The 27,920-nt window shown below is 39.5% G+C and overlaps 1 protein-coding gene across 1 annotated transcript in view; it reads right to left on the bottom strand.

The window, feature by feature from the left end:
* Positions 1-320: 320 nt before the first annotated feature.
* The window catches only part of yars1 (tyrosyl-tRNA synthetase 1), a 42,366-nt gene continuing 14,766 nt past the window's right edge, over positions 321-27,920 (bottom strand). Inside the window, exons 7-14 of the mRNA XM_043717633.2 lie at positions 26,549-26,641; positions 24,461-24,596; positions 17,987-18,072; positions 14,427-14,565; positions 13,289-13,380; positions 10,382-10,575; positions 6,353-6,494; positions 321-2,751 (exon numbers count right to left, since the gene is read on the bottom strand). Coding sequence (XP_043573568.1) covers positions 2,641-2,751; positions 6,353-6,494; positions 10,382-10,575; positions 13,289-13,380; positions 14,427-14,565; positions 17,987-18,072; positions 24,461-24,596; positions 26,549-26,641 — 993 coding nt within the window. The 3' untranslated portion in view covers positions 321-2,640. The remainder of the gene's footprint in view (positions 2,752-6,352; positions 6,495-10,381; positions 10,576-13,288; positions 13,381-14,426; positions 14,566-17,986; positions 18,073-24,460; positions 24,597-26,548; positions 26,642-27,920) is intronic.

Below are 27,920 nucleotides of genomic sequence, written 5' to 3'. Positions count from 1 at the left end.
TTATATTGTGATTATGTGCACTGAGTGTGAACTCACCCAAGGATCAACAGCCTGAATTCTTAGAGGAATTCACCATATTTGATGGGCCAAAAGAATCTGTTGAGAGTTGGCTGCATTAATAGTGAGCATTTCCATTTCTCCCAAGTCACTACCTGATGAAGGAGCAGTGTTCTGGAAGCTAGTGCTTCCATATAAACCTGTTGGACTATAACCTGGTGTGAGATTTTTAACTTTGTACACCCCAGTCCAACACCAGCACCTCCATATCACTGTTTACACATATTTGATTAGAGAAACGACAAATAAAACCAACAAACTGATGAGTATTTTACCATTCCTTTTATTTATGTATGTTACATCTCATTCCCTAACAATTTGGCAAATTGGTGAGGTTCACAATTCCAAAATATATTTAGCTGAACCAGTAGCACAGATTTATAGATTAGCTGCTTCACTTGGCATTTGTCTGACATGATACCCATCAGCAGTGTGGTAACCTAATAAAACTACCAGATTTAATATGCTCAAAAACAGAGTTTAAGATTCAAATCAAGTTTGCACTTGAAAGGAAGTGGGCACAAGATGAAGGATATTTTCAGTTAGGTATTTCCCCGAGTATTAATACTTAGACAGCACTTCAATGAAGATTAGTTTACATTTTAAATAATTTGCCATTTACATGTGTTTCATTTCCATTGTCAACTGACTTTGTCTATTCTCTCGGAGTTGTGCATAAAATCTCAGTATGATAGACAGCATTTTTTTTAAAAACTGTAATTATTGTTTAAAACCGCACTGAATATATTACTTTACTTCTTCCCCCCCCACACCCCCCCAATCACAAAGGAGCCTCTTTTGGGATATTGTTCCATAGCCAGCATCATAACCCCACCCAAAGGGCTACCTTCCTCTATACTAGCTCTGGTTGTCAATGGAGTCTTGAAGCCAATAAGACTAAACTTCTGCCCTCCTGTGGTATCTATTTAAGGTATACTTAAATAAAGTATCCAGTTAGTTACTAGCAGAAAATAATTTTGACTGACCTTTCTTAATCCCTTCCTCAGCCAGAAAATACTAATATCAACTACAACTGATGTACCTTAGCACCCGATCTGATGCAAAGTGCAGTCTAACCAATTTACTCGGCAGTAACTGGAGCTTTGGGGTTCTCAGTTTTTCCAAAAAGGACCAAATCAACTTGCTGATTTCTAGAGTTAAACATATAATTGCGCCTGACTAAATAAATCATTCCTTTAAGGAACAGAATATATTTGCATCAGTTACTCGACAGCAGCACATCATTACTCCATTATTTGGACAATTAGCAGAACAGTTGACTCCATCACAAATTACAACAAACAAAGATGTAACTATTCTACCTTACTCAGCTTAGAAGTCAAATAGCCAGCCTTGACAGAAGTGCAGCGGCAAAGTCAAGCTTCAAGCTGCTGGTTATACCAGTCTGATCAATGTAATGCTGAAAAGAATGTTTCTGGCTTATAATATTCAAGGAACAACTCACAGAGCTATTGGAAAGAACAAAGAAGTTAGATTAATTGGATATCTCTTACCAGGATAGGCACACTGAGCCATTGGATTCCTTCTTCTGTGTCACAAGATTCTTAATTACAGCCAAAATAAGAATTGTGGAACTTGACACATTATAACTTACAATCAACATCAACTTTAATATAATGCCTCAAGTCACTCACAAAGTGGCTAATGTGGGCAAACTGACACAAAGGAAAAAAATCACAAGGTGGCATTTAAAGAAGCTCTGATTCAAGGCCTGAATCAATGATGTTGAGCAATTCAGTACACATTAAGATTTTTGAGTTTCCTGGAAAGTACAACCTAATCAGAATGTTCCAAACTTAATAAGTGTCTTTTTGGACAGACAAATAAATTTAGTTGGCTTAATTGAATATTAAATTATATGTGAAAGAATATTTAATTATTGGCAGATTAAAACTGAAGTACAATTTGAGGTTCAGTGTACACAATTATCTTTTTGAATTAAAACAATTGATAAACAGCTGGAATGCTTCACAAATCCCCCAAAGAAACTAGAAAATGTATGATGTGTTTATTCTGAGAGAAGTTTCAGGGAGCAGTTAAAGAATGTCACTGCTTTTTGCCCTTGACCTTTAACAATGCAAGCTTTCAGTTTTGAGGTTACTGGATGGTGCTGTAATGCAAAACGTTTTGCAATCAGAATAATACGTGTAAAATCTAGTCACCCGAGAATGTTTGTCATATTATCAGATTTCCCTACAGCACAAGAGACACCAAGGAAGCTATTATTATAGCTAAAATGCCCAGTTATCCCAGAAATCTTATAAGGATGAAACAATTTAAATAAATGTGTCATAACGCAGTGTTAAGCTTTAAAATGATTCTGTAACATTACGTCCAGAACATTATTCATTAATGCCTGATTTTTTTCCAAAATTAAGAACCATCAACCATTTTCTGCATATTTTGTTGTTTTATGCTATCCCCAACTGCAGAATTCAACATAGTTCAAGTGTAATTCATTGAGAATTGAATGCAATAATATTCCTATTGTACAGGTCATGGAAGTGAAGATTTGATATTTAAAGAAAAACCATTCTTGCACTCCTATGTAGTCCTTCTAAGCTAACTTATACTTCCGCCTTTCAATGATTTACATGTTATGACGCCAAGTTTGGTCATAAAATTCTTCTGCTGCCACTGGGCTATACAGTCATCAGAGATCTTGAAATCAGCCTGCAAATAAAACAAGTATTAATCTTAGTACATTATTTTAAACATCATTTAATTTATACATACATTTATATTTGAGGCAAAAAATCATTTGCTTATTTGAAGGGTAATTGAATAAAATATTCAAAAAGCAGAAGGAACGAAGTGATGAAGAGAACAAGGAAGAATAAGATTCATGTTTGATCACTCTGATAGTGTGATTAACTAGGGTGGATCACATAGTATCCTTCTGCGCCATCTTCACGTTTGCAATATTCTATTCCAAGCTGTTCTGGGTTTGTTAGGTTTCCAGCAGAGTGGCATGTACAGAGGAACTTCGATTATCCGAATACCAATTATCCAAAAATCGATTACCCGAAGGAGATCTCGAGGTCCCGACAGAAACATTATGTCAAAGACGTGTTTCCAACACTGATCACGTCTTTTGTTTAGTGATTAAACAGGCACCGTCTCCAAATGATGACTAACCTACCGCGCTCTCTCTCTCCCCACACTTTCTTTGGAATTCTACAGAGGGGTGTACTCTAAACCACCCCACCCTTCCCCAGATAATCTCTTCAATATTGTCCTGTACAGGACAAATGTGGAACCTGCCAAAAAGTTGCAGTAAAAAGTAGTGTGGTGTATGGTTGTGTGTGTGCGCGCGTTTGTCTTGTGGCCGTCTGAGTGCGCGCGCACGCTATTTGGAGACTTACCCCACAAAACGCAGCAGTAGCAGCATTAGACTTGCTGTTTGTGTCCAGTCCGGCTGCCCCACAGAGGTGGGGTGGGAGTTGGCAGCGGTGTTGGAAGGTGTGGCGGGGGGAGGGCAGGTGCGGTTTGGACAGGTTGGTGTTGGACAGGAGTGGGAGTGCGGGAGTTAGCGCACTGGGCAGCTGCTGTCTCCTGAACAGGGAGCAGACTTTAAAAACTCCGAGCCCCATTGGAAAGCCATTTAATGGATTAACCGAACGAAATAGTGACCGCCCATTTCATTCGGATATTCGAGGTTCCCCTGTAATATAGGTAAGGTGGCTGACCCAGCATTCTCTCACCCACCTCCAAGCTTACTTCTATAACAGTCAGTGCGTAAACACACACAAATAAATAAGATATCGACTGAGTGTGTTAGAAGCTGAACTGAGCCCAATCATTCTGTAAAACAGTTGTGGGCAGATACATGGAAGCAGATGTTTTGCTATTTTTATAAGTGTTTAAAACGGTGAGAAGGAAGGAGTGCTCTCTTTGCAGGGGTTGGAGGTGTTGGTGGATTTACCGCAGTGAAGGGCAGAAGTCCTACTATCCATCCAATTTAGCTGCCTGCAGCATGTTGTGGTTTGGGCATCTTCCAGGCCTGTTCATCTGATTGTCAACTTTTCTTCCACAGATGCAGCGGTCTGCCCTTCATTCCCAATGTAACTTTCTGTCTTCTATAGTTGCTGTCAATGCACAATTCTGTTTCTGAGGTATAGCATATTACTCTGCAGGTGAAGCATTAGACCTGTAATCTTCCAAATCCTTTTCTCATTCGTGTTACAGTAGCAGTAGCTTACAAATATTATGTATACAGTAGCCTAAAAGTATTATGGAAGGAGCTAATTAGCTATGATGCTGGATTGATAGAAAAGTGGTATTAGGAATTAGTGGTATTAGCCTGATACTACAGGTCCATGTTTAAGATTTGGATATAGTTGTACCCAACAGACCACAACATCCACTTTGTTCTAGAATGGCAGTATGGGTAGTCTATACGCACAGAACATCACTTAACTCAGAATGTACACCCTCGGGTTGAAAGCTCCTTGGTGAGGAACTGAATAGGGTCAGTGATCTGTATCTATTCAGATCCATGAAATGTTGCTACTGCCATGAGGGGTAAAAATGGTCTAAGGATAAACACCTCCACCCTGAACACAAAACAATAATTCATGCCATATGAATTTACTTCTTACTATGCCTTTTCTTTTTGGCAGGACTCATGTCTCGAGGGAATGGAATCGTGCTGCCTGAATTGGCCTGTTCTCCATCATGATGTCCTGTAGCTGCCTCTGCCCAATCCTCTGCAACACTTCCTTTTTGGTGATGTTTTTCCACATGATGCCCAGGATCTTAAAAAAGGGAGTGCTAGTGAATGATTTCCTACTTATGTGATACCTTTGGTCTTTTCTGCTTCTTGCTAGCTGCTGATATTACCACAGATGTGTGGAGTCACAACTTCTTGACATATTGATGGTACTGAATGGCCAGATCATAAGGAGCCACTGGAAAAATAGATGCTGCCTTGCAGATTCGTGTGCGAACATTGATCTCTTCATTACTTTCCTGAGGGATAATGCTTCCTAAAGAGGGAAACTGGACAATGCTTCAATGCTATGTTGCTGAATGCAGACAGTTGATGTTTTGTTATGTATGTGGCTGTGTTTAATTCCTTGGCCAGTAGGGTGCCACATCTGGTGGGTGCTGTTATGGAAAGCTAAAGTCTGTACCCACCATCACCTTCCTTACAATGAAAACATTAACCACGAGGAAAAGGAATGAGAGCATGCAGCAATGCCCTACACCTGTTATGATACTGAAGTGGTGCATGATACCTGCGTTCAACTGTTTGGCTTTGAATGCCTGCCACTGTGGCAATAAAATGGATACTACCAGACAGAAAAAAAGGCAGGTAAAAACAATGACTGCAGATGCTGGAAACCAGATTCTGGATTAGTGGTGCTGGAAGAGCACAGCAGTTCAGGCAGCATCCGAGGAGCAGTAAAATCGACGTTTCAACCAAAAGCCCTGCATCAGGAATAAAGGCAGAGAGCCTGAAGCGTGGAGAAATAAGCTAGAGGAGGGTGGGGGTGGGGAGAAAGTAGCATGGAGTACAATAGGTGAGTGGGGGAGGGGATGAAGGTGATAGGTCGGGGGCGGGGGGAGGGTGGAGTGGATAGGTGGAAAAGAAGATAGGCAGGTAGGACAAGTCATGGGGACAGTGCTGAGCTGGAAGTTTGGAACTAGGGTGAGGTGGGGGAAGGGGAAATGAGGAAACTGTTGAAGTCCACATTGATGCCCTGGGGTTGAAGTGTTCCGAGGTGGAAGATGAGGCGTTCTTCCTCCAGGTGTCCGGTGGTGAGGGAGCGGCGGTGAAGGAGGCCCAGGACCTCCATGTCCTCGACAGAGTGGGAGGGGAAGTTGAAATGTTGGGCCACGGGGTGGCGTGGTTGATTGGTGCGGGTGTGACTGGTCAAAGTAGTTATGTTGGACTTCTAAGAACAGGACACCATGTGGGCTGCAGTGAAAGAGATGATATTGGACAAATGTAGTAGCCCAATGGGCAATGTGCGACTGGAAAAATTAAGATAAGCAGCACATAACTAAGTTAAGTTTGTTCAAAGAGCCAGTACAAGCACAATGAGCCAAATGGTCTCCTTCTACCATGCACTGATTCTGGGAGGTAAATAGAAGTAACCTTTCCAACATCTTGGGATAAACGGAAACAAATTTTTAAAATACTTAAATCCTAAAGCAAGCTCATTGTTCACAGCTCGGAAGGAATGCTAGGTACAAACAACGTGCAACAAAAATATGCTTTTTGCTGTTTTGGATAAGTCTTTCAGTAGTTTCCTGTTTCAAGTATTACCTGTAATTTTTCAAATACTTTCTTTTTTGGTTTTAATTCATCATCTGCTGTACCATTTTCAAATCCTACTATAAACACACGCTCTCCTGGGGAAGAACCTTCTGGAGGATTTAATGGCTCCACTTTACGTTTTTCTCCTTCTCTGTAATAACAAGAAGCACAAACATCACTGAACAGCAATGCCAAATTAAAAATGTGCGCCTCAGCATTTACATTTCTGTTCATTATCTCTTTTTTTTCATATTTACTATCATCCTAAAACAAGATTCAGAAATTTAATTTTGTCAAGGTTTCTTTAAATCCTTCTGGGTAACCTTGTCATCCATCTGCAGCACTTTAATTAGCTTACACCAATGCCAACAGTTGTAACGATTTACAATGTAAGAGTTTGCAAACTTAGAATATTCACCATAAAACGACTGAGTTCAATTAACACAGATTGTCTATTGTAGAGGCACAGATGAACGCAACAGATATGGAGAATCCCATGAGCGTTCCCTCACTCTTAATTCTGGTTACTGTTAGAATACTGCCTGCTAGCACTGGAATAGCTCTGCTACCTTATCTGAGTGAATATTCTTCAGTTAAGAACCTAAATATTAACAGCAGGTTGTGTGGTCATCGAGATTATGATAGTCGAGTTCCATCTGAACATCATTGCTAACAGGCAGTTCTTTGAGAGGATAATGGGTATCCTTCAGCAGTGGAGCCCTCACTACCTATTCCCTATTGACTACCAATGAACATAGCGATTGATTTGAATGCAATTAATGATGGTTGCTCATGCTGTTAGTTACATTTTGGGCTAGATTTTCCATTACTCTGGGGAAATGCTCAAGTTCCAATTACGAACTAGGAGAACAAAAAGGGAAAACCCTGATGGCAAGACTCCTTTTTCCTCACATAGCCAAGGGATTTCTTAGGTGTCTCCTGAGAGAGAACAGAGTGAAGCTCTTGCACCTGCTGCAGGTGCAAGTACGCACATGTACTGTAACAAGGTAGGAGAGCTTTAATTGCAATGTTTAAGCACTTTTGTCTTCTTGGGTTGGTGCTGAACACTCAGATATATAACACTCAGAAGAATCAGGAAGGGGAAGACCCATATTGTGGTTTGCTGAGAGCACAAACAGATGCAACTCAAGAGGAGGATACATTTTGGGAGAAACCACTATACCTGCATTTAGACTGGGTGATTTAAGATAATGAGAGGATTGAGGGGGAAGAAAAGCAAAATACTGGGGGCCTTTTTTTTTGCCTAACCCATGTTAGTATTGTTGGGATAAATGCATTCTGGACCTAAGGATGACTGAAGGGAGGGCAAAACTGAAGTACCGAGCATTTCCGATTTGGGACACACTGCCTGTAGCCTCTCACTAAGTCTCTAGTGGCTCCGAGTGAAAATACATTGAGGGATACACACCTAATGCTTCCATGTTTGAACTGTACGGTGGATTGAGAGGAACATAAGCTTGAGTTTCCTGAGCTGCGAGGAGAAAAGCATCAGCTCTGGCTACCCAGAAAATACTGATGAAAGTAAATGAACACCAGGACCAGGAAGTAGCAGTTGGGATCAACTACTGCCAACTTACTGTTTGGGATCATAAAAGAAGTACAGTCATTTACTGAGGAATAGGAATGCTGCTATATATTAGTTCATGTCCTTACCACAAGGGTTAGCACTGTTCTATTCACTTCAGAAGAATAAAAAAAAGACTCAGCAACAAGATAACAAGTAATAAATGAGATCCAACTAGAAACCTTAAAGATTGCAGAGCAGTTAAAATAAAAGCTGTCATATATATTATACAGGAAAGTTTAGAACTGCAAAAAGTCACTATAGTCTAACTGGCTGTTCTGATTGCAAACACCTCAGATTTATTCCTTCTTTGCACCTCCATTCATTGTGAAGTTTTTGGACTGTTCTACATTCATAAGGCTGAATATATTTCCATCAATAAACGCACTGCCAAGATGCTGCCCAAGTAAATGAAGCTGAAGGAAGGCTACAGAAAACAGATCAGTGAATTCTCTCAGAAACTGATAGAATTTACAAGACTATACGCTGTATCAAAGTTGCAGCACTACCAGATACACATCAGTTTCAAAGGACAACTCATTCCAAAATCAATTCCCCCCAGTTGAAATTTCTTGACTAAAATTCATTTCAAAACAGACTAAAGACAGAATTGGAACTTATAAAATTGCTAACTATAAAGACCTATTCAGTCAGAATGCTTCAGAAGTAAATGAGCAAATATTAAAGCGATGGGACCTCTTGTGGCAGAGTGGGAGTAATATCCCTATTTCTGGGTCTGGAGGTCTGGGTTCAAGTCCTACTTGTCCCAGAGGTGTGTAATAACACATCTGAACAGGTTAATTGAAATAACTAAAATCAGCCAAAAAGGAATTGGATGTGTACACTCAGCAGGAGTGTTAATACTTTAATCTCAGAAGTACATGGGCAGCATAGCATCAATAAAAGCTAAACAAATGACCATTTCAGGATTTTTATATACAGTGAGGCACTGACAGCCTATAAGAAGCCCCATTCTCTTCGTAAAGTTATTATTATGCCAAACTGTTATCCGGCAATGGGAAAAATATTTTGTCATGGGCTTTGTTTCCATCAAGGTAAACTTGGCAAACACCTAGCAAGTAAACAAGTTACACCCACTATCTAAAAGTATATCTTAGAACTCTTCATCACCTAGGGATGAACTTAGTACAAGAGATCTTTAAGCAGGATCCAAGTTTGAACAGAGATAATAGAATGCATTATAGCTTTAAACATGGGCAATGGGAGTATCAACCACTCTATACATGGATTAGCTAGGTTAATATGTGGATAGGACGGGATGCTGTTTGAAGGATCAGTGTAGATTTGATGGGCCGAATGGCCTTTATCTGTATTGTAAGGATTCTATGAGATAGTGATTACAGGGTTAGGTTTCAAAAATCTGAAGATTGCTTGGGGTAGGCAATATAGCATCAGGTCACAATTCCTGGCAATTAGACAGCAGTTTAGAAATCTACAAGAGCAAGCAATCTTGCTTAATAGAGATTACCCTCTGGAAATTAGAATTTTAAGTTTTTTTTTAAGATTCCCTACAGCGTGGAAACAGGCCCTCCGGCCCAACAAGTCCACACTGACCCAGACCCATTTCCCTCGGACAAATGCACCTAATACTATGGGCAATTTAGTACAGCAATTCACCTGACCTGCACATCTTTGGACTGTAGGAGGAAACCGGAGCACCCGGAGGAAACCCACGCAGATAGATGCCTGAGGCTGGAATTGAACCTGGGACCCTGGTGTTCTGAGGCAGCAGTGCTAATCACTGAGCCAATGTGCCACTTAAGATACTGCATCCAGAATATTCAAAAGGAAAATTTGTGATGATTGCCCAGAGTAAGTTTAAAAAAAGTATTTCCTGTTAGTTTGAAAACATCCTACATTGGTTCACAACCACGCTACAATACAAGCTAATATCAAATATTCATCAAAGCAATGGAATAAACAACATGTACATATCTAGGTTTACATTAATGCCTTGGTTATTTGGTTTACTTATGTCAAAGTAATATTTTAACATTTCACTTGTGGAACTGATAACATCACTGGATCCGAACAAAGGTGTGTAAACATTGACACATCTCTTGATTCATAGTGCTTTCATTTTTATCAAGTCCACTGATAATATTTCTGATCTGAAAATAACTAATTGGAGAGTGCTGATTGCAAAAGTGTAACATAAGATAATGTAAAAATTTGAATTTATATAATATTTTTGTGTAGGGTTACCAATCCATAATTAGAATATTAATGTTGTGAGATTGTTTATAATACTATGCTCTGAAAATCTGACAGTTGGAGATCCACAATATAAAATGTCAGTCCATCATTAGCATTTCTGGCCCTAGTGAACTTGGAAAATTTTATTTAGACGTTGATTCTTTATTTATCAAAACATTATTCTGCAATGGCCAAAACTTGCTCTAGGACTCTTAATTACTAATCTATCAACTTACGTTGACGCACAAAGCAACATGGCTTGAGACTCAATTCCTCGCATCTTCTGTGGTTTCAAATTACACAACAATACGACGTCACGATTCTGCAGCTCCTCGACAGGAACGTATTGCACTAACCCACTGACAACTGTTCGTGGCTGGGCTTCTCCAACATCCACCTTCTCTACATACAGACTGTCAGCATCAGGGTGCTGTGGTAAACAAAATTAAAATAAGTTCACTTCTTAACAATTGCATTCATTTTCTCCCCATTCCATTTTTTTAAAGGTAATTCAAGAGATAGAATCGTACGGTACGGAAACAGACACTTTGGTCCAACTTGTCCATGCTCACCAGATATCTGAAGCTGACCTAGTGTCTTGGTGGCAGAGTGGCGAGCACTGCTGCCTCACAGTACCAGGGAACTGGGTTCGATTCCAACCTTGGGTCACTGCCAGTGTTGATTTTGCACATTCTCCTCATATATGTGTGGGTTTCCTCTGGGTACTCCGATTTCCTCCCACAGTCCTAAGGTGAGCTGGTTAGGTGGAGTGGCTATGCTAAATTGCCCATAGTGTCCAGGGATGTGCAGTTTAGGTGCATTAGCTAGATTAATATGGGGATTGGATAGGATGCTCTTTGGAGGGTCAATGCAGACTCAATAGGCTGAATAGCCTCTCTTCTGCACTGTAGGATTTCTAAGAGATAGTAATTAAGGCTTAAGTTTCAAAAGTCTGAAGATTGTTCAGGGTAGGCAATATAGTATCGAGTAGTAAGCTCCTGGGAAAGGCATGTGAAAAGTCTTTAGGGAAGACTTGAAGGTATTTCACTTGCAGACAGTATTGATTAGGAAGAATCTTTCTAACAAAGATTTCCTAATAGAACACAGTGTTCTTAATACTCCATGCACCAAGAAGACAGCAAAGATGAAGAGTTAATTCAAGGGTGCAAGTAATGAGTATAATGAGAAGGAATACGAATGCAGTAATAGGTCCTTAAGGAGACCAGACATCATAACAACCACAGTCAGAGGGAATAAAAATATTATATTGATTATAATGGTGTAACAGTAGAGTGCAATGAAGATTATTCAGAAAAGTTACTGACATTTAAGTTGGAAGAGAAAATAGAAGAATTTAACCAATGGCCTTTCTCTTCACCAGATTCAACTCTACCATGTTGAATAATACCAGAATTCAGACACCACTTTGAAAATAGCAGCGGATGGGGGAAAAAAGTTAGGAGCTCTAGGACTGCATTGAGAGAAGTCATAGGCAGACAATTGTCAGTTATTTTATTTCACAAAACAAAAACAGAATGGCAGATAAGACTGAACTAAGATTTGTACAAGATTTGAAGAGTGATGTGTTATGCTATCACAAGCTCTCAAAGTTACTTCCAGACGGCTGTCTTTTTACGTTGATTAAGATCCACCTGGCCTGCAAAGTAGAAATTGTCTCCAGACATTTGGACAGAAATTAGAGGGGCTCACTCATGAAAAGACAAAACGAGTAAGCATTAGGATCAGGAAAATATCCAGGAAATTAGCTGTATTACTACAGTGATTAGGGAAAGTGAAAGGTGGGTTTTTAAAAAATCCATACCTAACTTTGTCTTTTGAACAGATAGAAAAGAGCCAATGGGGATGAATAATGCTCTGATTTCTTCTGCCAACAAAACAATTATCAAGTGTACCTGACCTCTACTCTAAGTAGACCACAGGGAGTGCAACATAACATGTGATATAACAACTTTGGCAGATGCGAAACTAGCAGCACCTTTGCAGACGGACACTGATAAATGTGTACAAACTTTAGATTGGTATTCACTTTATGGTTAATACAGAATTCTATTTGTTGCTAGAAGCCACTCGTTGGTTATCTTCCATTAGTTTCATTCATCTAGCAGAACTTATCTTTTGCAACAAATCTTTCTTCAATTGAATTGGTGATTCCAGCAAGGATACATCAACTTGAAATCAGAAGCTATTGTGTAAACCAAGATTACTTGGTTGTTTTAAGAATATGATGAATTTTAGTGTCACTGAATTTTTCTTTGTTTAAACACTTGGCATTATAACCACAATTCACAGTGAAGATACAGCATGACCTAATGCAACATGATGCATTAATTACAACTTCAAGGGTCGACTTCTGACCTGTCCTTCAAACTGTCAATTTAAATGCAAATTCTTGCTAAATTACGAGCAGTTTAGATTGCGGACCCCTTAAATTTGAGAAAACTGGGTTTGAAATTACCGATTATACTTTTCATTGAAGCCAAGCCTTAGAAGTCAAACTCATGATACCCTCAGTTACATTTAAAATGTGTTTTATCTAAATATTGCAAATAGAATAAAAGACGTTACACCTATTTTATCTGCCCTAAATTATGATTCTGCTTTTGACAACAATTCACTGTAATTTCCTGCTGTAAAAGCATTTAAGATGAAAGAGATAATGCAACAGTGAGACAAAAGACTTCTGAATCTTGACAGAATGGATTCTGAAGTGCTGCTCATTTGCAGTTTCTATGCAATATCACACCAACATCTCATTGTTTGAGAATTACTAGGTTCATTTATGGCCACTGAAAATATCCATATATCCCACAGTAGTCATAAAAAGGACCAAATCAATATGCTGATGGAAGGCCTTATTGACCTGGAATGATACAGAAATGCTGCTCCTATCCACAGATGTTCTTGATTTGGTGGGTATTCCCAGTAATTTTGTTTTTATTTCATAAAGCCTTGCATATACTGATGTGTTATTCCCACCCCCAATCACAAAATTGGTTGAATGCGTTATCTTTATCGGGACAAATAAATAAGTAGTGTGCAATAAAGCTAATTAACAGGATGGAAATACCAGAGGAAAAAACACACTTAGTCACAGCTAATTCCTACCTATGTCTCAAACTTACCCTGTCAACACTGATAATTCTACCAACTCTAATATCAAGCCTTGAAGGTACAATTTCATCATTCTCAGCAGCTTGTCCTTTGGAAACTCCCTCTGAAAAGTAAATAAAAATGAAAAAAGCATGAATTTGCAATTGTGCATCTGGAATTTAAGCTTAATTCCTTTAAAGAATAATTTCTTTTGCATATGCATGCAATGAATTGACAACAGTTTACAAGAACAGATAAGGAATGAACAAGGAACATGCATATCCCGCAGCTTCAATTTGTGGGAATGCTCAAATGGATTCACTATATTCTGTGACATTGATAATATAGTAACAATGTCATTTTGTAACAATTGTGTCATTTATCTTAAACCTCAATGCATATTACAAAGCACAAGAATTGCTGTTTCAGCATAAGGTGTCAGATTGACCATATTTAAGTTTGTCAAATGTGTAAAAATGATTATCCTTACTACAGCTCGCTTATAACATTATTTACTCCCTACGGTTCAATTGTGGTTGTTAATCACACCTTGACATTTTCCAGACAAAAAAACCCACCATACTTTGTAATCTGATCTTGTCATAAAAAGACAATATCTTTAAAAGATCATACAACTATTAATCTGTTCACCCAAGTATGTATTTGCTGATCTCCAACACCTGCAATAATGGCGCAAATTTAAAAATTTCATCCTGTGTTCAAAACCCTCCTTGGCTTATATCCACCCTATGTCTAACTTTCTATAGTTCTATAAATGTCTGAAAACTCTGTTTCTCCAATTCTGGTCTCTAGCACATCTTCAAATTACTTTGTTCCTTCAACAGCGAAGAGAACTTCAGTTTTCTATGCTCTCAAGATCTGGAACAATCTCACCAAAAAATTTCCACCTCTCTAGCTCTCTCTTTACCCTTAAGATTGATATTGTTCATTTGCTCCAATGAGTGTTAATGTGATTTGTGTAAAACTTTGTCTCAATGCTGTGAAATATCTTCAAACATTTCACCACATTAAAAGAGTTTTAGGACTCCAAGTCATCATTCTTCAGTGCCTTCCTTTTAAATCAAATCAGTCCACGTTTAGTATGTTCTAGTTTCCTTTTCATCAAGGAAGACAAAAGACAATTCCCTATTTCAGATAAAAAGTACTCACTTTGATGCTTTGTAGGTTCAGGATAAGCAGCTCTGGTTAATTTTTGCATCTCTGGCGTTTGAAACTTCTTCCTAATTGGATCCAGCAATTTGTTCAAGCCAACTTCAACAGAGTTTTTCAGATCGCCAGGATGAACAGACTGAGGAGAAAGTGTTTTAAACCAATGGTAACACTCACTAATGACTAACGCAGGTTTAATGTAAATAACACTCAATCAATCAGAACTTGCTATTTAAATGACAGCTAACTGAACACTTCCCAATGTTTTTTACCCACCCCATCCCATATATCTGCCCATCTTGAGTATTCATAAATCTATCAATCTCCAATTTAAACATACTTGAAAGATTCTGGTTGGTTGGGGTTCCATAGGTTCACACCTTCAAACGTAAAAACAATTCTTGCCTTGGACCCAAAGAGCAATTATTTTTACTTATTTTTAAAATGTGCCCCCAGTACTAAACTCTGCAACCAGAGTAAACATGTCAGTATCTTTAAATATTTTCTAAGTTTCAATGTGATCATCTCTTATTCTTTGAAATTCTAGAGAATACAGTCCTAGTTTCTCTTCAGATGATAATCTTGCCATCCTCGGAACAAGTACGGTGAATCTTTGTTGCACTCCTTCCATCCAAATACAATCTTTCCTCAGATAAAGGAGACAAAAATTGCATTAAGTACTTCAGGTGTGATCGAAAGAAGATCCTACACAATTGAAGCAAGGTTTCACTACTTCTGTACACACTTTTTATTGAGACTAAAACTCTTATTCTTCCTAATAGCTTGCTGCATCTATATATGAGCTTTCAGTGTCTTATCAACAAGGGCACCTGGATCCCTTTGTGCATCTACACTTTCCAACCTCTAAACCATTTAAGAAATACTCTGCATATCTGTTTCGCCTACCAACATGAATAATGTCACATTTTACCACATTATATTCCCACCTGCCATGTTCAAGTCCATTTGCTAAGTGTCTCCACATCCTCCTGAAGCACCTTTACATGTTCCTCACAACAAATGGTCACACTTAGCTTTGTACCATCTGCAAATATTGCATTTGGTCCCCAACTCCAATTCATTGACTGTTGTGAATAGTTGGGGCCCAAGTACCTCACTAGTCACAACCTACCCAACTCAAGCATAACCCATTTATTCTTCTTCTCGGCTTTCTCTCAGCAAATTAATGCATTATCTCCTATTCCATGTGCTTTGACTTTTCTAACCAGCCTTCTGTGGGGGACTTTTATCAAAAGCTTTCCAAAGATCTACATTCATCGGCTATACTTTATCAATTTTTTTAGAACCGTCCTCAAAACAAAACTCCAATAAAGGTCATCAAACAGGAGTTCCAATTCACAAATCCAATGACTGCCTAATCAGATCATCATCATCCAAATATCTATTTGTCCCATTCAATATAATGGACCCAGCAATTTCCCTCCTAACATTTCTATAATTTCCTGTTTTCTCTTTTACTCCCTTCTTAAATAATGGGGTGACACTTTCTACCTGACAAAAGTAAGGACTGCAGATGCTGGAGATTAGAGTTGAACGTGTGGTGCTGGAAAAGCACAGCAGGTCAGGCAATGTCCGAGGAGCAGGAGAATTGACATTTCGGGCAAAAGCCCTTCATTATGAACATTTTCTACCTTCCAATCCATGGGAATCATTCCAAAATCTATAGAATTTTGGAAGCTAATCACTAATTCATCAACTATCTCTACAGCCATCGCCTTCAACACTCTCTAAAGCAGCCATCAGGTGCAGGAGATTTATCAACTTGCAGCCCAATTAATTTCTCTAGGACAAAATTCTCACAGATGCCAATTTTCTTCTGAAGCATTCAACCATAGCCACTTGGATATCTAATTCTGGGAGATTTCTTGTACCTTTCTCAGTGAAAGCAGAACAAAAAATGTAATAATTTAGCTTTTTTGACATTTCGCTATCCCCCTTCATATATTCTCCTGACTTTGTCTTTACAGGGCCCACATTAATTTTAGCCAATTACTTCCTTTTTGCACATTGATAGAAGCCAGTTTTTAAAATGTTTATAAGCTAGATTACATTCACTTGCTATTCTCCATTTCTTGTTAAACTGTTACTGGCATCAATGAGCAGACTGCAAATGAATTATTGGAAAAATGTACATTTCTGTCATGAATGTTAATAAAAATTCATAAACACATGGCTTTGCGCATGGGAAATCATGTCTCACAAACTTGACTGAGTTTTTTGAAGAAGTAACAAAGAAGATTGATGAGGGCAGAGCAGTAGATGTGATCTATATGGACTTCAGTAAGGCGTTCGACAAGGTTCCCCATGGGAGACTGATTAGCAAGGTTAGATCTCATGGAATACAGGGAGAACTAGCCATTTGGATACAGAACTGGCTCAAAGGTAGAAGATAGAGGTGGTGGTGGAGGGTTGTTTTTCAGACTGGAGGCCTGTGACCAGTGGAGTGCCACAAGGATTGGTGCTGGGCCCTCTACTTTTTGTCATTTACATAAATGATTTGGATGCGAGCATAAGAGGTACAGTTAGTAAGTTGCAGATGACACCAAAATTGTTTAGGTGTAGTGGACAGCGAAGAGGGTTACCTCAGATTACAACAGGATCTGGACCAGATAGGCCAATGGGCTGAGAAGTGGCAGATGGAGTTTAATTCAGATAATAATGCGAGGTGCTGCATTTTGAGAAAGCAAATCTTAGCAGGACTTATACACTTAATGGTAAGGACCTAGGGAGTGTTGCTGAACAAAGAGACCTGGAGTGCAGGTTCATAATTCCTTGAAAGTGAAGTCACAGGTAGATAGGATAGTGAAGGCGGCGTTTGGTATGCTTTCCTTTATTGGTCAGAGTATTGAGTACAGGAGTTGGGAGGTCATGTTGTAGGACATTGGTTAGGCCACTGTTGGAATATTGCGTGCAATTCTGGTCTCCTTCCTATCAGAAAGATGTTGTGAAACTTGAAAGGGTTCAGAAAAGATTTACAAGGATGTTGCCAGGGTTGGAGGATTTGAGCTGTAGGGAGAGGCTGAACTGGCTGGGGCTGTTTTCTCTGGAGCGTTGGAGGCTGAGGAGTGACCTTATAGAGGTTTCAAAATTATGAGGGGCATGGATAGGGTAAACAGGCAAAGTCTTTTCCCTGGAGTCGGGGAGTCCAGAACTAGCGGGCATAGGTTTGGGGTGACAGGGGAAAGATATGAAAGAGACCTAAGGGGCAACTTTTTCACACAAAGGGTGGTACGTGTATGGAATGAGCTGCCAGAGGATGTGGTGGAGGCTGGTACAATTGCAACATTTAAGAGGCATTTGGATGGGTATATGAATAGGAAGGGTTTGGAGGGATATGGGCCGGGTGCTGGCAGGTGGGACTAGATTGGGTTGGATATCTGGTCGGCGCGGACGGGTTGGACCGAAGGGTCTGTTTCCATGCTGTACATCTCTATGACTCTAAGTCAGTCCTTAAAAACAAGAGCTTAGGTAATGTGAGGAAGAATAATAAATTAACTTATGTTAAGCATTGGTATACAGGAGGTATAATTTAATCTCACCTGATCAATGAAGTCTTTTTCAAGTTCATCATATTCCACATAGGTCTTGCAGCCACCCCACTTCTCATCTCTCAAAATAACGAACTCTGGAAGAAGAAAGTAGGTAAAACACAGTCATTTGTAGAACTGTCAAACAGAATCATTAGTTGAGTTCTGAACTTATGAATTCGGAGTAAGCAAGTTGATCCATCAAGTCTGCTCCATCATTCAATAAAATCGTTAATCTGATTTCTCCACTTTCTCCAACTACTCCTGAGAACCCTCCATCTCCTTGCTGATCCAAAAACGACTTCTGTATTAAAAATATTAAAGATTCTGCTTTCTTTGTTGTTTGACAGAGTACCAAAGACTCATGACTATCTGAAAAAAAGAATTCTTGTTTTGAATAGGTGATCCTTACTTTAAAAAAAATGACCCCTAGATCTAGATGGAAGTACGTTGACAATACCTGGGTAAGTTGCTCTGAGGATCTTTTATGTGCCAGTTAAGTGTATATGGAACGAGCTGCCAGAGGAAGTGATAGAGGGGAGTACAAAATTTAAAACATTTGGACAGATACATGGATAGGAAAGGTTTCGTGGGATGTGGGCCAAACAGTTCAGTTTAGGAAACCTGGTTAGCAGATGTGAGTTGGGCTGAAGGGTCTGTTTCTGAGGTGCGTGACTCTAAAACCAAAAATCCCCTCTTGCTCTAAGCCCTAGCAAATGCAAGCTTAGCATGTCCAACATTTCCTTGTAAGATATCCCACTCATTCCAGATAGTAGTGTGGTAAATCTTCTCTTAAATGCTTCCAATACATTTACATAATTTCTTAAATAAGGAGACCAATATTATACACAATACTCAAATACGATCTCACCAATGCATTGTAAAATAGAAATATAACCTCCTTATCTTGTATTCAATTCACCTTGCAATAAATAACTTGTTAGATTTCCTAATTATTTGCTATACCTTTACACTAACTTTTTTCCAACTCATGCACTAGGACACTGCATTTCAGTATTCAGCAATCTCTCACCATTTAGATGATATGCTTAATTTTTAGTCTGCTTGACAAAACCAAAAATTTCACATTTTCCCACATTAGATTCCATTTGCCAGATATGCAAAAAAACCTGAAGATATTGAAGATCTGAAACAAAACAGAGTTAATGTTTCAAGTCCAATGACTTCACCAGAACTAATAGCAGTTTGGAAAAAGTGACAGTTATGCTGAAAACAAGGTTCGAGATGGGAGAAGTGAGCAGATAGATGGAGACGGATATGAAAGGAGCAGGCAAACAAAGGGCTTACTGACAGGCCAAACAGAAGAGATGCTGAATAAATGACAATGACAGCTGAGAGTAGGAGAGAATGGTTAAACTGTGCTAACTGCAATCCATGTAACGTGATAACATGCCTGAGGGTAGGTGAGAATGGGTTAGTTGTGCTAAAAGCAACCCATGTCACAACAGGACAGTGAGTGGGGGTGGTTAAAAAGAGTGGAAGGACAGAACAAGGCTCAAAAGTTATTGAGCTCGATGTGGAGTCCTAGAGACTGCAGGGTTCCTAAGCTGAAAATGAGATGCTGTTCTTTGAGCTTGCGCTGAGGTTTCCTGATTCCAAAGTCTTGAGGACTCAACATCAAGGTCAAGAATGCTGGAGCCTGATTCCATCCTGCCATGTTTTTTACCCACCCCAGACCCAGTCCTGTCATGTCATGACAGTCTATCCATTCGACTTTACTCTCAGCTGTCATTTTCACTGACTCGGTTTCTTTTCTGTCCTGCCCTATCAATAATACTCATGTTGGTCTTTTCTCTCTTTCTCTATGCTCTGTCTCTACCGGTCCAACCACTTTCCCCCTCAACCATTCTGCCTTTCGAGTTCGATCCCCCATTCGATAATGGCTGATTTGCTTCTCAACCCCTTTCTCCAGCCTTCTCCCCGTAATCCCTTAGCCCCTTACCAATCAAGAAACTATGTACACTCAATGCTTGGCCTCCACAACCTTTTGCAGCCATGAGTTCCATAGATTAACTACTCTCTGACTGAAGAAATTTCTCATCTCAGTTCTAAAAGGTGGTCCCTTCACTCTGAGGCTGTGCTGTTGGGTCCTAATCTCTCCTACCAGTGAAACATCTATGTACTTGGCCAAGCCAAACAGAGACACGCATGAGAATTCATAGAAGCATGGCATTCCAACCAGAACTATCAACAAACACATTGATTTGGACCCCATTTACCAACCCCTGACAAAACGAACAGGAAATGGCATCAAAACAGGAAATGGCACCACCAACCCAAACATACAAATAGAAAGCAGGAAACATCAGCAGTGCTTTGACCGGAGGCTCACTGAAAATGTTACCTAGTATGGTGACGAAACATCTGAAAATGAACCTTCCAGCTCAGTGAGCAAACCTACATCCAGAACCTCAACCGGAGCTACGAATCTTCTCAAAGCTCACTAAGTGAAACAGCTTCTCCACGTCCACTCTATCCTGGCCTCTCAATATTCTCTAAGTTTTAATCAGATCCCCCTCATCCTTCTAAACACCGAGTACAGACCCAGACACCTCAACCACTCCTTATATGGTCAGCCCTACACACTTGGGATCATTCTTGTATTGCTTCTCTGGATCCCCCTCCAATGCCAGCACATCCTTCCTTAGATATGGGGCCCAAAACTGCTCACAATATTCCAATATGATCTAACCGGAGCCTTATACTGCCTCAGCAGTACATTTCTGTTCTTGTATTGTGGTCCACTTAAAACTAGCACTTAACCATGCATTTGCTTTCCTAACTGCCAATTGTACCTGCATGTTAACCTTACGAGAAATCCTAAACTAGGATTCCGAAGTCTCTTTGTACTTCAGATTTCTGAAGTCTTTCATGATTTAGAAAATAGTCTACACCTTTATTCTTCTTTCCAAAGTTCAAAATTTCATATTTTCCCTCATTGTATTCTCATCTGCCACTTCTTTGCCCACACTTAGCCAGTTCACTTCCTTCTGCAGCCTCCCCACTTCCTCAAGACTGCCTGTCCCTCCATCTATCTTTGCGTTATCTGTAAATTTAGCAATAATGCCCTTGTTTCCTTTGTTCACATCATTAAATGTACAATATGCATAGTTGGGGTCCCAACACAGATCTCATACAGTCAGAGTTACAGAGCATGGAAACAGACCCTTTGGTCCAAATCATCCATGCTGACCAGATATTCTCCATTAATCTAGTCCCATTTGCCAGCATTTGGCCCAAATACCTATAAATTCTACTTATATATATATATCGATCTAGATGCCTTTTAAATAGTAATATTGCACTAGACTCCACCACCTCTATGGTTCCTTCCATCCATGCACCACCCTCTGCATGAAGAAATTGCCTCCTACGTCCCTTTTAAATCTTTCCCCTCACGTCTTAAACCTATGCCCTCTGGTTTGGGACTCCCCTACCCTGAGGAAAAGACCTTGGCTATTCATCCTATTCATGCCCCTCATGATTTTATAAAGCTCTATAAAGTCAACCCTCAGCCTCTGACACTCCAGGGAAAATACCCCCAGTCTTTTCATCTTCTCTCTATTGTTCAAACTCTCCAGTCCCAGCAACATCCTTGTAAATCTTTTCTGAACCCTTTCAAGTTTTGCAACACCTTTCCTATAGCAGGGAGACCAGAACTGAATGCAATACAAACAACCTCGATCATCCGAACATCAATTATCTGAATTTTGGATTATCCGAACAAGATCTCAAGGTCACGTAAAAATGTTATCCATTATCCGGCTATTCAAGGTTGTTCTGCATTCCGTAAGTAGCCTCACCAATGACCTGGACAGAAACTCCATTTTTAACTGGCTGCCACCCTGAGAAAGATCCCTTTATCCTATTCTCTGTTCCTGTCAGGTCATCAAATCCTCTATCCAGGCCAGTAACTTGTCCCCAACATGATGGGATCTGATCTTATTTAGCAGCCTCTTGTGTGGCACCTTGTCAAAGGCCTTCTGGAAATCCAAATAGATCTCATCCACTGTATCTCCTTTATGCAACTTGCTCGATAACTTCTCAAAGAATTCAAACAGCTCTGTCAGGGATATCCTCCATTTGATGAAGCAATGTTGACTCAGCCCTATTGTACCATGCACTTCCAAGTACTCTGTAATCACATCCATAAATTTTTACCAGCAATCAAGATCAGACAATCTGGCCTATACCTTTCAGTTCTCTGCTTCCTTCCTTCTTAAACTTGTTATGTTAGCCATTTTCCTGACTCCAGTGATTCCTGAAAGATCACCACTAAGGTCTCTACAATCTCCTCAGCTATCTCCTTCAGAACTCTGGGATATAGTCCATCTGGTCCAGGTAATTTATCTATCTTCAGATCTTTCAACTTCCCTATCAACTTCTCCTTAGTGATGGCCACTACACTCATCTCGGCCACCCGACTCTTTTGATGTTCTGGTATACTACCAGTGTCTTCAACTGTACGAATTGATGCAAAGTACCTATTCAGTTCATCTGCCACTTCTTTGTTTCCCACTTCTAACTCTCCAGTCTTGTTTTCCAGCTGTCCAATGTCCACACTGAGGCGAAAGTAAGGACTACAGATGTTGGAGATCAGAGTCAAGCGTGTGGTGCTGGAAAAGCACAGCAGGTCAAGCAGCATTCGAGGAGCATCAATGATGAAGGGCTTTTGCCCAAAACAGTGATTCTCTTGCTCCTCTAATGCTGCCTGACCTGCTGTGCTTTTCCAGCACCACACTCTCCACGTTGTTCACACTTGCCATGCCCTATCTTCTGTTATCTTAAATAAACTCTTACAATCTTCTTTTATACGACAAGCTAGCTTATCCTTATATTTCACCTTCTCCCCCTCCTTATTGCTTTTAATTATCTTCTGCAGGTTTTTTAAAGCTTCCTACTAATCTTCACCACAATGTCTTCTTTGTCTTTTGTGCTTTTTCTGATTTCCCTTGTCAGCCATGGATGCCTTGTCCTCCCCTTAATGTTTCTTCTTCCCTGGGATGTATTTCTACTGTCCCTCCTGAAGTACCCCCAGAAGCTCCTATCTTCAGCATACAGTCATTCATTCATATCGACAAGGGTTCTGTTCCTGATAAATCCCACAAATGATGAAATTCGCTGTGCAGAGCTCATTAAAAATAGGTTAAAAATGGATACACAAATAGTGACTCCTGCTGTTATTTATTTTTTGGGGCAAATTTGCAATACGTGATTTTGCAGATAGATAGGAATTACTGTATAACATTTTTTCCTACTCACTATCCATTCTGATGAAGAGTCATTGGATTCAAAACATTAACTCTGCTTTCTCTTCACATATGCTGCCCAATCTGCTGAGTTTCACCAGCGATTTCTGTTTTTGTCCATGAGTGACTAACTGGCCTCCGGCATAGCCGGGGGCTTCTGGGATATTCCCACACAAATAACTTTTAGGTTGTTGAAAAGAGATTTGCTGCTTAAGCTTCTCAGCTTTCACTCAGCAAAACAAAATGAATAGTGACAAATTCCAAACAATCACAACAATTTGTGTTATGGGATTATCAAGTCAATTCTGAGGCATTGCCATGCCAAGCTCCTTCATCAATAAAAGAGGTGTAAGGCTTGAAAATATTCCTAAAATAAGTCCCCATGTACGAAGGTCTGCTGCTTCTAAATGAAAGTAAATGACTGATTATCATAAATTAATATAAATGTTCTATTCACACATGCGGAATAGTTCAGTAAGTACTGCACATTGAGGAATCACATCAAACGTATATATCGCTTTGTTTTTGAATCTGTAGCCTTGGTTGAGTACAGTCTGTAATGAGCTTATTAGAAAGCAATGAAAGAACATGCTAATTTGATCAACTCACCGCGGATAGTGGTCTAAGTACCTGGCATCACACTGGCACTGAAATTAAAACACTATGTTCCTCACTTGTATAGTTAGAATGTCTTTTTAAACTGCTATTGAAATATGCTTCGCACATAGAATAACAGCAATGTGAAAAAGCTTGCTTATCTTGCATTCAAATTTGAAAATACTCTGCTTTTCCAGGTAAATCAGGAATGCTTCAGGTCTGAAAGTGACAGTCTTTGGCACATTTGCAAGTTTACACATTACAAAGCAAACAATATCTGATCAGGACAGTCACTGTCTTAAATAATAGCTTCCATTTCCTCCATTTCTGTATCTTGCAAAATGAGCCAATATTTACAGCATTACCTATACACTGGTGATCAGGCAAATCTTGTAGTACATGCTGCAATATGAAAGAGTATACTGATAGTAGCAGACAGCCCAAGTTGGAATTTTCAGAAATACATCAATCTCTACAGTGATCCTAACAAGTTTTGATAAATCAGTTTTATGCACGTTTATGATAGGAGTGTTTCAAAAGATGGAAACTAACCAAACATTGTAATTTTTTCCGAACTTATTGAGAGCAATAAGAAAAAAATTGTGTTCTTTATTCTCACCTCCATGTAAAGGAAACAAGACATGTTTCACAAAGGATAAAACACCATTGTTCTCCACATTTCCAGGTTCACAGAATGCCCGTTTCAGCTTCTTTTTAATGTCTTCCTTTTTGTCCAGCAAGTCAATTTTGGATTCCTGAAAGCAATAATTAATGTGAACATCCAAAAGAGATTACCTGAAGAAAACTATTTACATATTTGAACATTTGTATTCAGTATTCTCTTGCCAGGGTTCCATCTCTCAACTTCACACCGAGGAGTACTATTAATTCTTTGAAAACATTACAACTCTCAAAGCACTTTAATCATCTGTTCCCATTAACAGGGCAATATCTGCTATGAAGCTGCCGCCTTTCAACAGTCAACTATCATATGAGATTGTTACCTACAGAGTAATTATCCGCATCAGTTTATTAAATGCGATACCAAATGATTTTAATACAAGCCTTACAACCTGATCTCTGATAAAATGAAACAGGTACTTCAAAATATTTGTGTTTCTTCTCTTCTCCAAGATTTTCAATATTTTAAGTGAAGAATGGAAACATTTTGTTTATTAACACACTTGGTTTTGTTTTTTAACAAGGTCTCAACTTTCCTCACACATACCAAACCACAGAATAAGGTTAGCTATTCAATGAAAAATATACATTTTCAATTGTATGGAAATGAAAAGTGATTTACAAAACCTGACTGACATGTACAACATGCTCCTATCCAAGAAAGCATCCCAAATTAATCATCAATTGGCCCTCGCTCCTTTATATCTGCTGCCATCACCCCCCCCCCCCGCAAAATATCAACTCCTGTTTGCAAACTACCCCTCAAAACTAATCAAACTCATTTCCAACTTCCTTTTCCTTTGTGAAGTCCTTAAAAGTGTTTATGCCTCCCAAACATGTTATTTTGCTCAGAACTCCATTTTTGAATCCCTCCAACCAAGTTTTGAAATGGTTATTATCGAAGCCTTAAATGGTGTCCTTCTAAAGTCTTCGTCACACAGTCTTCGTCAAAGTTGGTGACCCAATCCTTCTCCAATACTACACCAGTCAGAGATGTACATCACAGAAACAGACCCTTCGGTCCAACTCGTCCATGCTGACCAGGTATCCGAACCTAATCTAGTCCCATTTGCCAGCACTTGGCCCAAATCCCTCTACACTTCCTATTTGTATACCCATTCAGATGCCTTTTAAATATTGTAATTGTACCTGCCACCACCACTTCCTCCAGCAACTCATTCCATTCACGCACCACCCTCTGCATGAAATGCTGCCCCATAGGTTCATGGGTGGGAGCCCACAAACCTACCACCACACTGAAACAGCTCCTGATGAATTTAAAGGACCCCGTACTAACAACCAACAGAACACACATCATATACAAAATACCGAGTAAGGACTGCATCAAAAATTACATTGGACAGATGGGCAGGAAACTAGCCACCAAGGATATATAAGCACCAACTAGCCACCAAAAGACATGACCAACTATCACCAATATCCATATACACAGATGAAGAGGGACACCAGTTCGAATAGGATGATACATCCATCTTGGGACAGGCTAAAGAAAGATGCACGGAAATTCTAGAGGCCTGGCATTCAAACCAGAATTCCATTAACAAACACATCGATTTGGACCTCAGTTACCAACCTCTCAGAAACAGAACCGGAAGTGATATCACGCACCACAACAGACCAAGACAGATAAATAGCAATGAGACAGAACACCAGCGCTTCATCGGAGGCTCACTAAGGATGTTAACTAATATGGTGATGGAATGTCTGCGAACAAATCTACTAGCTCAGCGAGCAAACTTACAACCTGAGAGTTTTTTCACATATATGCTGATGACACCAGCTCTACCACTCCAACATTTCAACTCTCCACAGGACTTGAACCACAAACCTCATTCACATTTCTTGCTGCCAGGCTGTGTTCTGCTTGCTGATGGAACTGTACTGCAATTGCGTTCTTATAAATGAAAAATACATTCTATTGCACCACGTAGTTACTCACTTTCAGACCATAATATCCGTAAAACCATTAATTACACATGAAATGAAATTTATTAGTAAGTAATACCTCTTCAGAAGAGCTCATTTTCCCTCCAGTCAGACCTGGCACCATAGGGTTCATTAAGTGAATACGCTTGGCATACCCAAGAGCTGGAAGATACTGAATAAATTCAAAAATCATCAATATTACATACATATGCATTGTAGTTCAAGATTTTAAAGTTTTAGTGGTATGAAGAACAGCTAATTCAGAAGGTGAACAGTTGAAAAACAAACAAGAACTAGGAAAATATTTCTTTTAAGAAAGACTTCAAAGGCATTTGTTATGCTAACACTGCATGCCCATTTTTGATTAGATATTGTTTTATCGTCGAAATGTTTCATGCAGTGCTTCACCCAATGGATTACTTTTGAACAGCAAAGATCATTACGTTAGCTAGCAACAGCTACTCTGCTTTAACCATGTCCTACAGCGTAAGGTGATTAATTCAGCCACTCTTAAAAAAAAAAGTAAATAAAGTTTATTGCTGTAAAGATCCGCATTAAAGCTTTTAGGAAGTATACAGAATTGAAGACAGAAACATAGAAAAGGACCAGGTCACTTAGCCTTTGGAGCTTGTTTTACCATTCAGTATGATCATCCAACTGCTCTTGCTTTCAATCCATATTCTTTGATTCCTTTAGCCCCAAGAACTATATCTTTCTCCTTCATGGAAAACACTAAAATGTTTTTGCCTCAACTACTTTCCATGACAGAAAAATTCCACTCTCTGGATGAAGAAATTTCTCCTCACCTCAGTTCTAAATGTACCTTCCTTCTATTCTTCGACTATTCTTCCTTGCCTAACTTGTATTCTTACACCATGACCCCTGGTTCTGGACCACCCGAGATCAGGAACATCCTTCCTGTGTTTACCCTGTCTAGTCCTGTTAACATTTCGTAGGTTTCTATCAGATGCTCCCTCATTCTTCTAAACTCCAGTGAATATACTCTTAACCAATCTTTGTTCATACATCAATCCTGCTACCCCAAGAATCAGACTGTGAACCTTTGTTGCACTCTGTCCCTGGCCAGTACACTTTTTCCCAGATAAGGAGACCAAAACAGCATACAATATTCCAGGTGTGGCTTCGTTAATGGTTTGTATGATTGCAGCAAAGACATCCTGTACCAGAATCATCTTGCAATGAAGGCGAAGGTACCATTGCCTTCTTGACCCACCCACCACCCTGGTACAGCTCACACTTACTTTCAGCAACTCATATACAATGACATCTAAATCTCATTACACGCACCCCTTTCTCAATCTATTGCCATTCAGATAATAACCTGCCTTCCTGCTTTTGCTACCAAACATTTAGCCACATTATACTTCATCTGACATACATTTTCCCATTAAGTCAATTTGTCCAAATCACACTGAAGCATCTCTGCCTCC

This window comes from Chiloscyllium plagiosum, unplaced genomic scaffold (assembly GCF_037043375.1).
Source record: "Chiloscyllium plagiosum isolate Xiang-an unplaced genomic scaffold, Cpla_swu_hap1 HiC_scaffold_30, whole genome shotgun sequence".
In the NCBI taxonomy this organism is placed as follows: Eukaryota; Metazoa; Chordata; class Chondrichthyes; order Orectolobiformes; family Hemiscylliidae; genus Chiloscyllium; species Chiloscyllium plagiosum.
Note: the sequence above shows the minus strand (reverse complement) of the source record. Positions and strands in the feature narration are given on the sequence as shown.